At 43.5% G+C, this 16,333-nt stretch overlaps 1 protein-coding gene across 4 annotated transcripts in view; it reads right to left on the bottom strand.

The window, feature by feature from the left end:
- Positions 1-16,333, bottom strand: part of ITGA9 (integrin subunit alpha 9) — a 588,311-nt gene that overhangs the window by 522,674 nt on the left and 49,304 nt on the right. For all 4 annotated transcript variants that reach the window (XM_087946920.1, XM_087946922.1, XM_087946923.1 and 1 more), the window contains exon 5: positions 2,455-2,522. In XM_087946920.1, the coding sequence (XP_087803046.1) occupies positions 2,455-2,522 (68 nt within the window). The remainder of the gene's footprint in view (positions 1-2,454; positions 2,523-16,333) is intronic.

The following is a 16,333-nucleotide window of genomic DNA, read 5'->3' as shown; positions in this document are numbered from 1 at the left end:
TTTATTTGTATATACTTCCTTTGTTCATGTGTAATGTTGATACCTATACTTGTTACCTTGTACATATTTGACAAACAAATAAAATAAATAAGTAAATAAGCTTATTTACATTTGACAATTTATTATGTGTGAGATTAGAATTAAGAGCAGAATAATGTAGGAATAGTGGTTTCTTAGAATGTGGATTTTAAAGATTAGTCTTATTTAAATATAGAAAGAGGTTGTTCTATTAATATTATTTGTGGAATAAAAAAAATCAAAAGTTATTTTTGTTATAAATGTAATTTTTTGTCACTTTAACTTTGTTATTCCCTTTTCCTTTAATATAAAATTTGTATTTTAATATTTGATTCTGAAATTTAATAAAGTTACTATAAAAATATGAATGTTAGAATTAAAATATATGTCAGAACCAGTGTTAGTATTCTACCAGTTCGGCCCTGTTCAATTGAACTGGTAGTAAAAAGTGCTACTGGTTCTGCCTAACTGGTATTTCTGATGATCAGATGGGTGATGATCAGCTGTGCCATGCAATTTAGATCAGCTAGAAAGTAGGAAATCGTGGGATTTCTTGCTTTCTAACTAAATAACGTGGCACAGCTGATCCCCCACCTTGCTTCAAAATGCTTCTTTTTTTAGCACCCACGCAGCTTCCCTGAGGCCCACTAGGCCAAAAACGGGACGTAGGAGGGTGCTGTGCAGCCCCCATGTGCCCCGTTTTTGCTCCCAGGAGGCTTCCCTGAGACCCACTAGGCCAGGCTTGCCCAACCCGCGGCCCGTGGGCCGCATGCGGCCCAGGTCACCTCGTAATGCGGCCCAGTACCCACCCCAACCTTCTGGCAAGAGCCAGCGAGGAGGAGGAGGAGAGGCAGGCGCGAGGCGGGGCGAGGTGAGCGCCACGCCAAGCAGCAACAGAAAAGGCGGGCGCCGCCTTTGCTGCTTCTGCCCCCGCTGCCGCCGCTGCTGCTTCTGCCCCCGCCGCCGCCGCCACCGCCGCTGCTTCTGCCACCGCTGCCGCCACCGCCGTTTCTGCCCCCGCCGCCGCCCCCCCACCCCGCTGCCACCGCCCTCCCCACCCCGCAAAATTTGGCCGGAAAATTAATAAAAAATAAATAATTTTAAATAAATAATTAATAATAAATAATCAAAATAATTTATAATTTATTATATAATTTTATAATATAATTATTTTATAATAATTTATTATATGTGCGGCCCAAACCAAAATTTCATCTTCTAATGTGGCCCAGGGAAGGTGAAAGGTTGGACACCCCTGCACTAGGCCAAAAACAGGGCACAGGGGGGTGCTGCGAAAGAAAAAAAGAAAGAAAGAAAGAGGGAAGGATGGGAGAAAGAAAGGGTGGGAAGGGAGAAAAAAGAGAAAGAAAAAGAAAAAAGAAAGAAAGGAAGGAGGGAGGGAGGGAAAAAGGAGAAGAAGGAAGGACCACAAACCTTGGCAATCCAGGCCTGGAAGGTACCTGGAGGTCATCTCGTCCAACCCCCTGCTCCAGAAAGTCAGTTTCTATCTTTTGGCCCCCCAGTCACATGACCACATAGCCATGCCCACCCAGTCACATGACCACATAGCCACGCCCACCAAGCCACACCCACAGAACCTGTAATAAAAGAAATTGAATCCCACCACTGGTCATAGAACATAATATTTGGAATCATACAAATTGCTATATTAGTTTTTTTTAAGTGTGAATCCATAGCTGGCAATAGTTTTATGGGGGTTTTTTTGCTGGAGAATGGTGTTAATGCAAAAAATATATAGGTTTTGCTTTAAAAATTGTGCAACATTCTAAATTAATGAAATCTGGGGAAATAATTAATCTATTATATGACAGGAATGGATGGATAGGAATGAGATGAGAAAGTAAAGAAAAAGCTATTGGATCATTTGGGAACTCAAAAATGAATGTCGATTGCTGAATATTTATCTAGAGAAAGATTTGTTTCAGGTACATACATGCCTTCTTTTCATACATGTACATGAAAAAGGAATCAACATAAATATAAAAGCATGACTGAAATGAGATTTTATAATACAAAGTTGAGAAAATTAGTGAAGAATCAATGATTACTTTAGGTACTGAATTGGGACAAGCCATTTTTTGACATGTCAGGGTGGATATTGGGAGAAAAATGGACATTATAGAAATAAAAAGAAATAAGATAAGAGTGAAAGCAGATGATAGCAGGAAGAACAAGCCTTAAGAAACGGGGATAGCTTAATCTGGAAAAGAATGAAGAAAGCAGATGTAGAAGCTATTTGAAAGAGTATGGGGTTCTTTCGTCTCTATATATTTTGTCTCTATATATTGTTTATCCTGAAAGGGAATAATGTGATGGTAAGTATGCATATAATATGTGTATATAACTAATCAATTTTAAAGGCAAACAAACTTTTTGTTCCATACTGAAGCCTTCTCACAATGCTGCACCACTCACCTCTGTGAAGAAACCTGCTATTCCAGCCTGACATGAGCCATGCTCTTCACCATATTTTTTCTTATATTCTAAGGTAGAAAAAAGAAATGAGATTAGAAGAAATAAATGCAATCCTGTCAATCTCCACTAGAAATGTATAATTCCCAACTCAATGGTCTCTTTCCCTTCTCTTTATTCTATAAGTGCTGTTATAAACTGAGACAGTGAGATGCACCACAGAGCCAATTCTGGGACATTAGTAAACCTCAAGCTTCTTTGGCTGTTGTTAAACCAAATAACTCAATTCACAGAGGAAAACATTTATTTTTATTTTTCATGACAGGAGGAAGTAAAAAAGCTCTAAAAATGCAGAAGTACAACTGGTAGGGAGCTTGATGATTTGTTTACTGAAAATTACAAGGCCAATTGGAGGCTGGCAAGAATATTCCTCAATCAGTTCTTAATGAAAATTAAAGCTAAAATATCCACAACTTTATTGTCTAAAATTAAAACTCTGCTCTTCCTGCTTCCCTCAGTTCCTACTTGTTTTTTCTACTATAATGTTTTAGAACCGGGGTATCAAACACAAAGCCAAATCCGGCCCACAATGTGGTCAGATCCAGCCCCCAGGGCTGTCCTGGAAAATGTAAGGGGCTGGCCCGCGTGGCTTCAGCCCGGTCTACCCAATGTGAACAGGAAACATGCCAGCAATTTGGGGAGTGGGGTCAAGCTGGCCATGCCCACTCAGTTGGCCATTCCTGCCCAGTTGCCCACATCCAGTGAATGGTGTCAAGCTGGCCATGTCCACACAGCCCGCAATGAAATTGAGTTTGACACCCCTGTTTTAGACTATATGCTTTTAGGCATAAAAATTCATTTGTGGACTTATCTTTGATCCTACAATGTCATGAATATTGACTGTGTTGAGAATGACCAAAATTATTGCTACCATTATTGCATCTTATAATATTAATACTTCTATTGATATTAAACAACAGTCCAGTGAACAAAGAAAAATACAAGGAAGTTGTGGGATTTATCAGGCCTGGGGAAAAAAGAAACTTCAACCAACTCTTCCAGAGCTCAAGTTATGTACAACAGTTTCACTAAGGAACATCACTCAGACGGGGTGGGATTCTACCAGTTTGCACCTATTCGCTAGAACCAGTTGTTAACATTCTAAGCAGTTCGGAGAATCAGTTGTTCGAAGAAATTACTGGCCTAATCCTGTAAGGAAACATTCTGGTGTTGCTTACAGAAACTGCCTCTCCGTTAATCCTTATTACATTCTTGGCAGGACTAGACTTACTGTCTCAGGAACATCTCTGGAGTTTTTTCCCCTTCCTTTGCTGGTACTTTGCTTGTGTGGAATGACCATTTAAAGTTACAATGGCACTGAAAAAGGTGACATGACCATTTTTCACACTTATGACTGTTGCAGCATCCCCACAGTCATGAGATGCTAGGGGAGGAGACGCATGCCTCGATGTGAGTGATATTGAGTTGGCCACACGCAGCCAATAACACAGGGGTGGGCAACTATGGCCCTTTTATGAATTATGGACTTCAACTCCCAGAATTCCTGAGCAAGCCATGCTAGCTCAGGAATTTTGGGAGTTGAAGTCCACAAGTCATAGCAAGGGGCCATAGTTGCCCACCTCTGCAATAACATGACCACCAAGCCATGTCCACCCAGTCACATGGCCACCAAGCCACACCCACCACCTAAGCCACGCCCACAGAACCAGTTAAAAATGTTGAATTCCACCCCTGCACTCAGAGTAACTATAATATGCCCATTACATGGAACTAGACTCAGATGCAAAAGGCTTATAAATGGATTTACCGATTGTCTAAAGCAATTCATGTTTGCTTACTTTGGCCTAGTGAGATATATACACTTATACTGGGTGGTTAACCATGATTAAAGAGTTGGTCGTAGCCTTTGAGGCTTATGTGCAAATCACAGCCAAGAAAGCTTGGCTGACATTTTTTTTTAACTAAGGCTACTTGCCATTTGTACCTTATAGCACTATTCAGCCATCACCGAGGTAACAACACCAAGCTAGTTCTCATATCTGTTCTTTCAGCACAATGGTTCCCAAAGCTATTTTCTACCAGTAATAGAGAACACAATAAACCAAGATAACCTAGGAATTGTATATCTTCAAAGATAGAAAGCTGTAAATAATCTTTTCAGTTATTTGTCCTACTTTCATGGTATTATAATCACAATCTTTATTTGAATAAAATGAAAATATGTCAAACAACATGAAACTAATTTTAATATGTATCTTAGATGCATCCTAACAATCTCATGCTTTATTGCTCACAGTCTCAACCAGAGGTTTAAATTGGTCTGAGCAGCTTCTGGAATTAATTTTCAAATCCTCCAAATAATGTGCTGGGGGGAAATCCACTTCCTGCTTCTTGAAATATGCTCCCAAGGATATGTATGACTTCAGAGAAATGTCAGTGCTTTGGTTTCTGAAAACAGCCACCATATAGCCTAGTAACTCTCTGAAACTAACCACCAACCCACTGCTAAATTTCAAGGAATGAACAGAAAATTACTTGGCAAATTGTCCTAAGGGAAACTCAATGTATTCCTTTAGGTTGGACAGACCATAAGAATAATAAATCTCAATTCAGAAACTCACGGTTCAAAAGGAAAAAAAACAGTGAATGGACTGTCAGTACTTCTTTAAATTGGATAAAATATATTAGAAAAAGAAAGACATATTTATTCTCCTAAAATCTACAAACCTAAACAGTTTAACATGTATAAGCCAACTTTTCATAAACCAAGATATCCCCGAAATTATGTCTCTGAAGGCAGAAAGCTGCAAATAATCTTTTCAACTGTTTCTCTCGCTCTCACAACATTTGGATAAATCCTTTTAAGATGCAGTTAACAGATGGTTAACTATGTTACTCTATGGTTACATTTGTCATAAACATTAAATAATGTGATCATGAAATCTAAATGTTGAAAGTTTCTGTCTCCTATCACCATATGTAAAGCATACAGATTTTAATACAGTTAAGCCAGACATATTAAATACCTTACAAAGCTTATTTAGGCATTCAAATGAGAATGCCAGCATGTTGTAATGGGCAAGGTATTGAACCAGACAACCAAGTTTTTAACTCAGTCATTGCTTACTTCCTCTCAGTCCAACCTATCATGAAAGGCTGTTTGAAGGAGAAGAAGAAAAAGGGAACATTAAATATGCCACTGATATACATGCAATCAAGACATAAATAAATGATATCTGCAATTATGGAGAGTGGGAACAAATACCCATACACCTTCCTATCCTCTTAAGTAGCTACTAAAAAACCTGTAAAATTAAGATTCTAAATGATTTTGCAACTATTTTCTTCCAATAGAAGGACAGCAATGAACATGGGAGTAGTTCTAGCTCACCTGATTATTCTCATCATTTTATGCATCATTTAAATGAACTCTGATGCTATTTAGATAGTTCAAAGATTTTAAAAAGCACTGTAGCTAGCCTTGTACATTGCATTCAGCCAAAATTTGCTTGGTTTGTTGAATGAACCACAACTAATAGCTCATATAATATACAAAGCCATTAGTTGTAATTTACAAATTACAATGTCTATATTTATGCATCTCCATCAGATAATGCAGCTGAATTTAAAAGATAGGAATGTTTCCTACGGAAAGCCCATTCTTCTTTGCCATGTTTGGATGCAAATCAAATCAAATATCTTATATTTGGATTCTATATGATACAGATTTATGCATACACCTCTATGCTAATTGATAGAGGTATATGCATAAAATTAGATCATTCTAGTTTAATCCTGTCTAGGCTTAACGTTATCTAATGTGACATGGTTAACTCTGATGGAGAAAAGAAAAAAATTCCCTGAGAAATGTCTATAGTAGGCTCCCCATTTCAGAAATATTATCAGAAGTTAGAACCATTAGAAATGCTGTAGTGTTGAATGAATGCAGTGTTGAATGAATAGTCAACAAATACTGAATATAAGAACTCATGGTTCTTTGCAGTTTTATTCCACTCTCAATGTCTGCATTTCTTTAACTGCAGTCTCTAGATCAAGGAACTGACAGCTACTTTCTCAAAGTATTCAAGATGGCGATGATGACAGCTGCCTTGGCTGCTCTCTAATGGTTTCTATTCTATTCTATTCTATTCTAGATGAAAAGGGATTGTCATAGGAAGGCAGAATCTATTTAATTTAAAATACAACTCCTTCTGAGAAATTTATTACATCCATCTCTGTAGAAGATACAGCTAATTACACAATTGAAAGCTGAATGTTATTGTATTCTCCCAAAGCAAATTTGATCATTCTACATGATGGGACAGTTTGGCAATTGAGACACATGCCTAGTCCCTAATTTTCTATCCAGATTCCAGCACAATAAATTGCATGCTAGCCAAGCCAAATATGTCAATTTTCCACCCACTGCTTGAAAGATCTTGAATCAACACAGTACTATTTTTATAGATATTTCTGGCTAATACCTTTTCAAATTAAAAGTGAGTTACTGGGTTATTCTTCTCAAACAATAACAACAACATCCCACTGCATAGCAATCATGGGCACATCCATACATATTTGTGCTCGCCTCTATCTCTGAAATTGCATTTGTAATACCAGTTTATATTGTATAACCCTTAAAATGCATCCAGCAAAAAAGAAAGAAAGAAAATACGAATCAAGAGAATCTTCCAAGTGGGAGGATTTTATAGCTTCTTTAATTTTATTAAAGATGACTTGAATTCATGGCTTCAAACATGGAACTAAAAGCAGACAATTATATTTCAAACAGTTATCTGTGAACAGTTTGCTAATGATCAAAAATATAAAAGGTTACAAATTCCAGGCAAAGGGTTTCTGCCCCCCCCCTTCTAGTTTAACTAACTGGCATGCATAAAGAAAGAAAGGTTAATTTATGATTGATGTAATGTGTGACATCAATTACCAATTGCAAAATCCAATATAACTCAGTTCTTGCCAAAAAAAAAATCTGAAGCCTTTCATTTCATCACTGTCTCAGATCACATTCTGGATTTGGACAAGAAGCAATCACTGGAAAATCACATTGCATTAAAGATATAATCACACCTAAGCTATCTATAAAAAAAAATCCATTCAGTTTTATTTCCTGTCATAAGGAACAAGAATTTTTTCATAGGACCTCCAGCTCTGACTACATAGGAAAAGAAGAAATGATGAAGACATTTGGGGGCGAGGGATTTTTCCTGTTGCACTAAATCATGATTTGTTAAATGCTGTTCAAAAGGAGTTATACATCACACTATGCCATAAATTACATGAGCATGACGAAAGGATATATACATCAGGATAAGCTAAATCCAAACAAACAACAGTTAGAGTTAATGCAATCCAGTCTATAATAGATATATTTTTTTCCGAACTAGACTTATGTCTTGACACTGAGAAGACTGGGAGGAATCAATTCATTTCAATGTTCTCTTCAATTTTTAACTTCCCCCAAAAGGAAGACAATAAAACATACTTAACAATCCAAATATCCCAGAAAGTATATTCCAGAATATTTTTCTAATTTGTTAGTTTAGCAGACACCCATCTTCCTTATATGACCTATTAGGTATCTTGCATTATGAAGTACATAATGCAAGAGTCAAGAGTCACTTAGAACTATGAGATGGGCTACACATAAATTTCATTAAAAATACAATTGATAAGATGGAGTACAAATGATTATTCCTTTGTTAGTATGTTACCAGAAAGGTATATTACATTAATTAGACAGTAAACTAGAAAAAAGTGGGATAGATAGCAGCACAACCAGATGGATTCGCAACTGGCTGACAAACCATATTCAATGAGTTAGTCTTCAATGGGTCTAAGTCTACATAGAAGGAAGTAAGCAGTAGGGTACTACAAGGTCCTGTCTTAGGCCCAGTACTCTTCAATATCTTCATATATGATTTAGATGAGGGAATAGAAGGGGAACTTACCAAATTTGTAGATGACGATACTAAGCTGGCAGGAATAGCTAACACCCTAGAACAGGGGTTGGCAACCTTAAACACTCAAAGAGCCACAAAAGTCCTAACTGGAAACCCCCTGTTCAATTCTGGAGCCAACCAGAAATCTGGTTCCCCCACCATAGAGTCTCCTCCTAGCGCGGCATCCTTTTTCCTCTACTTGTCCTAAGCCCTATCAATTGTGGAGCCAACAAGAAAACCTGCCCCTTGCCATAGAGCCTCCTCCTGGCACGCTGTGCTTCCCAGCTCCCCCCAGAACCAGAAGGTCTTCTCAAAATCACACTTGCATCCAGTTTTGGTCACCACACTATAAAAAAGATTTTGAGACTCTAGAAAAATTGCAGAGAAGACAAACCAGGATGATTAGGGGATTGGAGACTAAAACATATGAAGGAGGGTTACAGGAACTGGGCATGGTTAGTCTAGTAAAGAGAAGGACCGGGGAAACATGATAGCAGTGTTCCAATATTTGAGGGACTGCCACAGAGAGGAGAGGATCAAGTTATTTTCCAAAACATCTGAAGGCCAGATAAGGAATAATGGATCAAAACTGAACAAGAAGAGATTCAACCTGGAAATAAGGAGAAATTTTCTGACAGTGAGAACAAACAACCAATGATACAGTTTGCCTGAAGTAGTTGTGGAAGCTTCATCACTTTAGACTTTTAAGAAGACATTGGACTGCTATTTGTCAGAAATGGTGTAAAGTCTCTTGCTCGGGCAGGGGATTGGACTAGATGACCCACAAGGTTCCTTCCAACTCTGTTAATCTGTAAATAAGTAATATTCAAAAAGCAAAAGAGAAGAATCCTGATAAAATGTATAGTGTGGCCCAAGGAGATCAAGCTGGCAAGGGAAATGAGGAGAAAGAGAAGGAGAAGAGGAAGGGAATGAATAGAACCAAAGAAAGAACTTATGGTTCAACTGCAGTTCTCTGATGATAAAGCATAAGCTGGTTTTGTATACAGAATTGAATGGGAAGGATTTCAGACACAACTGAAAAAGCCTGCAGCTGTTTAGTACACAGTTCTTCATTGAGAGGGCATGGACTCGTTTCACAGCCCATAGCATTCAAAACAACTACCAAAAGTATCTCTCATGATCAGCCTTCTGCATCTGATGTTCTTGGAATTACAATCATATATTATTAATATATCTGGAAAGCACAAGTAAACTAAAATTGCCCTCTATTTTTATATTACCGTATATGTTAAGTATGGAGAATAATGGAGACCAGACATCTGATCAGTGACTTCAACTCTTTAATAAAAGTAATAGAACATAACAGTGCAAAGCTATGGACAGCAGTAACCCTTTTATAGGGTTAGCTGCTACCTTATTAACCAATGAAATTTGCAACAGGTTCAAACTACTAACCAATAAGAAGTGTTCCAAACGTGGCCAATCAGGGTCTAATTCTGGCCCAATCCTGAGTTGTTGTATAAGGACCAATCAAGTGTGCAGGCTTTCAACCCCTAATTTTCATTTAGGTTATTCACTTTTATTGATTCACAACACCCCTCCCCCTTGGGTTCCGTTTGAGGGGAGCTGTAATAAAGTCCTCAAGATATACAGGCCTTTTGGTCTGCCTGGATGATTTCCGAGGCTCCACCGGTTTTTGTCCAATGTCCGGTTCCGGTGGAGCGTTTGGATGACCTTTATTAAATTCTATTTCGCTGCACGGCGATTCCGTGCTGCATTCACTGTGGTTGTCTCTGCTACTCCGTGTTTCTTCGGGGTTTTGCAGTTCGGTTTCCCCCGTATTAAAGTTCCCTGAAAGAGTCAGCTCCCTCCCCGCTTCAAGTTCTGGTGCTTCGCTGGGGTGTAGGGTCTCCGTTGGCCTGCTATTAATTGTATCAAAGTCAATTCCCTCGATGCTTCCTCCCCCTTGAGTTGGTGAACCCGGGGGGTCATGGCCGCTGGGTGGTAATCTCGATTGGAGCTGGTCTATGTAGCGTTTCCACACCCTCCCATCGTCTGTGAGCAGGCGGTAAGATCTAGGCCCGGTGAGGTGGGTAACGGTTGCGGGTATCCATAACGGGTCACCGGAAAAGTTTTTGGCAAAGATTAAATCGCCTACCTTAAATTCCCGGCATTTGCTGCTGGAGCCGAAAGGCTTCTCCGGTGCGAAAGCGGGGTGGAGCCGGTCAAGGTGCGATCGTATTTTCCGCCCCATAAGAAGTTCAGCGGGCGTTTTGTTGGACACGCTGTGGGCGTGATGTGCTGCAACAAGAGAATTCGATTGATTTTCTCGTCGATGTTGCCAAATTCCATTTTGTGAAGGGTCTTTTTTACAAATTGTACCATGCATTCTGCACGTCCATTCGCCGCAGGGTGCGCGGGCGAGGTTAGCGCATGGCGGATGCCCCGATCAGCAAGATATTGTTCAAAGGGCAATGCAGTGAACTGAGGGCCGTTGTCCGAGACCAATACGTCCGGAAACCCGTGTGTGGCAAATAGTCTGTTTAATTTATTAATAACTGAGTCTGTTGTGGTTGTGTGCATTCGATGAATCTCGAGCCAGTTAGAATAGGCGTCGACAGTAATCAGGAAAGTGTGTCCTTTGGTAGGCCCCGCAAAGTCAATATGAATACGGGACCACGGTCCCCTCGGCGTTTCCCATTCGGTTGGGCTTGCTTTAGGTGGGGCGTTGCTGACGTCCTGGCAACGTTGGCAAGTAGCGACCCAGGACTCGATTCTTTTGTCGATTCCCGGCCACCAAGCGTAGCTGCGTGCGAGTGATTTCATCTGCACAATACCCGAATGTCCCTCATGCAATACCGCCAACACAGTCTGTTGCAATTTGCCAGGGATTACGACTCGATCGCCCCACAAGATACAGCCTTTTTGGGAAAACAGCTCGGTTTGGCGGGCTTTGAAAGGCGCCCATTCAGGTGCTATTTGGTCCGTCGGCCACCCCCGTTCAACCCAGCATAGTATGTGTTGCAGAACGGGGTCATGTTTCGTTTCAAAGGCAATGTCTCTAGCCGTCTAGGGTGGTGCATGTAGAGCTTCGATCTGTAGCGTTGAGATGGTTGGGGCTGGATCCACAACAGAGTCTGGGAGCGGTGTTCTGCTCAATGCATCAGCGTGGAGAATCGATTTCCCCGTGGAGAATCGATTTCCCCGGGCGGTGTTGCAAGGTGTAGTTGTAGGCCGCCAAGAATTCAGACCAACGGGTCATTCTGGGGGACAATATATACGGGGTTGGTTTATTACCCGCAATGATCCCCAGTAACGGTTTATGATCAGTGATTATTGTAAACGCACGGCCATACACATATTCATGAAATCTTTTAACTGCAGCCACAATAGCTAAAGCTTCTTTGTCCAGCTGACTATAATTTCGTTCAGCTTTAGCTAAGGTTCGCGAAAAAAACGCGATGGGGGCCTCCGCCTCCGTTTGGTAACACATGGGCCAAAATTGCCCCAACCCCAAAAGGTGATGCATCACACGTGATAGTGAGCGGCAGAGTCTCGTTGTACTGCATAAGTACTGAATCAGAAGTTAGCAATTTCTTTTACTTGTTGGAAAGCATGTTGTTCCGTTGCCTCCCAAACCCACGTTGCTTTTTTGTCTAATAGTCTATGCAATGGTTCAGCTACTGTTGCTTTGTGGGGTAGAAAAACATTATAGAAATTGATAAGTCCAAGGAACGCCTGTAGGTCTGCCTTGTTCCTTGGAGTGGGTGCCTTTTTAATTGCTCGTAATTTGTCTTGGTGGGATGAATTCCTTGGCTGTCCAGGAGATATCCCAAAAATTCTACTTTTTCAGTACATAACTGGCATTTATCTTTTTTTACTCTGAGGCCTGCATTTTGGAATCTTCGTAAAACCTCTCTGAGTCATTTTCTAGAATGTCTTTGTTAGGTGCGGTGATGAGTACATCGTCGAAATATGGGACAACGCCTTTTATCCCTTGTAACAACCTTTCCATTAAACTCTGGAAGATTCCAGGGGCGACGCCACCCGAATTGGAGCCGTTGCATTTAAATGCGCCCCTATGTGTTACGATCGTTTGCGCCTCGGCTGTGGTTGGGTCTACAGGCAATTGTTGATACGCCTGGGCTAGATCTAGTTTGGCGAAAACTTTCCCGCCGCCCAGGGAATGGAGTAAATGTTGCACTACCGGTACTGGATAAGCACTTTGCTGCAGTGCGTGGTTTAATGTGGCCCGGTAGTCTCCGCAAATTCTTAGGGACCCATCAGGCTTGATAGGCGTCACTATCGGGGTTTCCCAACGGGCGTGGTCGGTGGGTTCCAGTACGCCCTGCGCTATCAGCTTATCGAGTTGTTCATCGATTTTAGGCTTCAATGCAACGGCACCCGACGCGGCTTAAGGCGGATGGGTGCTATCTCAGGGTTCAAGTTAAACGAGATTGGGGTCCCCTTATACTTGCTAGTCCCTTCACGAAAAACGTCTTGGAATTCTTGCACGAGTGCTTCCTCCCAATCAACGCTTTCGGCCTTGTGGACTCCGGCTACAGTGATTCCGAGCGGCCTGAACCATTGAAGGCCTAGAAGACTAGGCCTGTCTCGATCCACGACAGTCAGTGGTAGTGCGACGGTGCGGTCCTTGAATGAGACCTGGAATCTCGCGGGACCCGGACGACGGGAATTCGGTTGCCCTGATAGTCTTTGAGTATAACCCTTTGAGGGTTAAGGTCTTGCGGTGAATCGTTGGAATGAGCTGTTGGAGCGTTTTCCACGACACCATCGAGAGGAAGATCCCGAGTCTACCTCCATCACGCAAGGTTTGTTTTCGATGGCGACCTTTTACTCGGATTTTCCCGGCGTCAAGGGATGTAGCGTGGCCTATGGTGATTGTTTGGTGGGTCTCTTCCTGCCTGGTTTCTTCACGCCTGGTGGAAGTGGTGGACGGCTTGTTTTTGTAGGAGTGGTTCAATTTTTCTCGGTGTGTGCCGAAGAATCCGGAAGACTGGTATTCGGCCTGTCGGGTTTGGAGTTCTGTTTGCTTCTGCAAACCTTTGCGATGTGACCTCGTCTCCGCAATGGCGGCAGAGTGCGTCGAGGAATTTGCAGCCGGATCGTGGGTGATTGGCTCCACAGCCGGCACACGGTCGAAATGAGTGTTGTGTGGACTGGTCTCTCTCCGTTCAAAGTCGGTTGACCTCTTCCTCATCGCTGTCGGACGGGGACTCCTAGGTCTTCGTGGTGAGTTGATACCGGGTGTCTCTCCGAGCGAGGCGAGGTATCAGTGGCGAGTTTACGTAGCGGTGCGTTGGTGCGGCGCATTTGGGCCGCCGACTTCTTGGTCGCCTCCGCTGCCGAGGCTTCTTTAAGGGCATCGGTGAGGCTGATGTCCCCCTTAGCCATAATTTTGCTCTGGATCGCGCCGTCTTCTAGGCCCAGAACCAGGCGGTCCCGGAGGGCTTCTTCTAAGTCTGCGAATCCGCAGAGGCCTCCTAGGTTCCGGAGGTCCGCGATGTAATTGGCAAGGCTTTCGCCCTTCCGTTGGTCCCTCTGGTAATATTCGTGTCTTCTTACTAAGGTTGGTACGGTGGGCGTGTAGTGAGCACGTAGTAACGGCTCGAGGACGTCCCAGTCCATTTCTTTTACCTCTGCTGGCTTGGCAAGTGACTTTGCCATTTTAAACACGGTCGGCCCACAGTGAGTTAGAAAGATAGCTCTTTTTTTTCCGGTTGTTGCATCTTTCAAATTGTTGGTCTCCAGAAACATCTGGAACCGATCCATGTAGGCCTCCCAGTCTTCGGTTTCTGGGTTGAATGGAGCGGGTGGTACGGCACCGCTGGCCATGTTGCCGTTGATGGTGCGTGTTCGACCACGTGCTCTGTTGGTTGCTCTGTAGGTTAGTCAGTTCTTCGGTCTCCGAATCCCATCCTCGTCGCCAGTGTTAAGTATGGAGAATAATGGAGACCAGACATCTGATCAGTGACTTCAACTCTTTAATAAAAGTAATAGAACATAACAGAGCAAAGCTATGGACAGCAGTAACCCTTTTATAGGGTTAGCTGCTACCTTATTAACCAATGAAATTTGCAACAGGTTCAAACTACTAACCAATAAGAAGTGTTCCAAACGTGGCCAATCAGGGTCTAATTCTGGCCCAATCCTGAGTTGTTGTATAAGGACCAATCAAGTGTGCAGGCTTTCAACCCCTAATTTGCATTTAGGTTATTCACTTTTATTGATTCACAACAGTATATACTCGAGTATAAGTCGACCCGAATATAAGCCGAGGCACCTAATTTTACCACAAAAAACTGGGAAAACTTATTGACTCGAGTATAAGCCGAGGGTGGGAAATGCAACAGCTACTGGTAAATTTCAAAAATAAAAATAATTAATTTGGGAAACGATCTCACTATCATGAAAGGTTTAATTGATTCACTAACCCAAAAGAAGAAGATGATGATGACAGCGGGAGGCAGGAGTCACTTCTTCCCCTCCCCTCAGAGGCCCCTGAGTCAGGAGTCGCTACCGCCGGTGCGGCCCCAGTCCCGCGCGCCTCGGGAAGGGAAAGGCAAAAAGGAAGAGCCGCGGCAGCGCTTTGCAATGGCAGCAGCGGCACCGGAGGCTCAGGCTCAGCGGCTCCTGGCTTTGCCCCACCCTTCCCAAGGCAACGCGGGACCGGAGCCGCACTAGCAGCAGCAATTCCCGACAGCCCCAGCTGGACACCTGAGTGGAGCCCGGGCGGAACTGCCTGTTGCCGCCATGGCGCCGCTGCAGGGCACCCGGCTGCCCAAGTAAAGAACAGGGCGCGCTGGACCATTGGAGAAGCGGAGCAAAGCCGGAGACCAGCAGCCGCCTCCTCGGTGCAGAAAGCCTCCCCAACCAGCCAGCCGGTCTCCTCCTCCTCGGCCACACAGAACAAACAGGCAGAGAAGGAGGAGAGCAGCTGGCCAGCCGGGGAGGCCTCCCTGCTGCGAAAGAGGGAGCCAACGATCTCCGGCGCTGCCCTGCTCCATGCACTGGCTGCTCGGACTTGCCGGGCCCGGCACATAGAACAGGGCGGCGCCAGATGTTGGAGAAGCTGAGCGGAGCCGGGATCATTAGCCACCTCTTTCGCAGCACAAGAAGCCTCCCCAACTGGCCAGCTGCTCTCCTCCTTCTCTGCCTGCTTGTTCTGTATGGCCAGGAGGAGACGACCAGCCAGCTGGTTGGGGGAAGCTTTCTTCCGAAAGGCAGCTACTAATCTCCGGCTTTGCTCCGCTTCTCCAATGGTCCGGCACCACCCTGTTCTTCTTGTGCTGTGAAAGAGGCAGCTAATGATCTCCGGCGCCGCCCTGTTCTATGTCCTGGCTGCTCGGACTTGCCGGGCCCGGCACATAGAACAGGGCGGCGCCGGATGTTGGAGAAGCCGAGCGGAGCCGGCCACCTCGGCTCACGTTGTTTTCTGAGCCCGCGAGCCTAGAGCCAGGGCGCTTTCATTGCACGGCGGAGCTTCTTGTCTCGGGAAAACCGGGCATTGTTGCTGCCCCTGAGGGAGGGCGATTCTGGGCTGCGCGATTGGGGGACTTCGTGGCTTTGGTGGGAGCGAGGACGGACGGAGTCCGTGAAGTGAGGCTTGCCTGCCCTTGCTGGCTGCCTCTGCTTCCTTGGGGGGGGGAAGGGGGCTCATCTGGACCAAGGGTGAGTCTCTCCTCAGTTTCCCCTGAAGGATCTTCCGTCGCTTTTGCCTTCTCCCTACATCTTCCCTCTGTTAAAATTCCCCACACACACACACACACACTTATTTTCGGGCGGATAGATTTCGTGTCTGAGCATTCTCACATGACGGTGGGTCTTTCCCCCTAAAAACAGTTAAAAAAAGAAAAATATATCCTCATGCAAGAACTTTTCTGCTTCCAATTACCCCATGCTTAAAAGTTGCAAAGGAA

The sequence above is a fragment of the Notechis scutatus genome, chromosome Z (genome assembly GCF_049901735.1).
Source record: "Notechis scutatus isolate UNSWTSFEM ecotype Mainland chromosome Z, rNotScu1.2, whole genome shotgun sequence".
NCBI classification, from domain to species: Eukaryota; Metazoa; Chordata; class Lepidosauria; order Squamata; family Elapidae; genus Notechis; species Notechis scutatus.
This window is presented reverse-complemented; position numbering and strand designations above follow the sequence as displayed.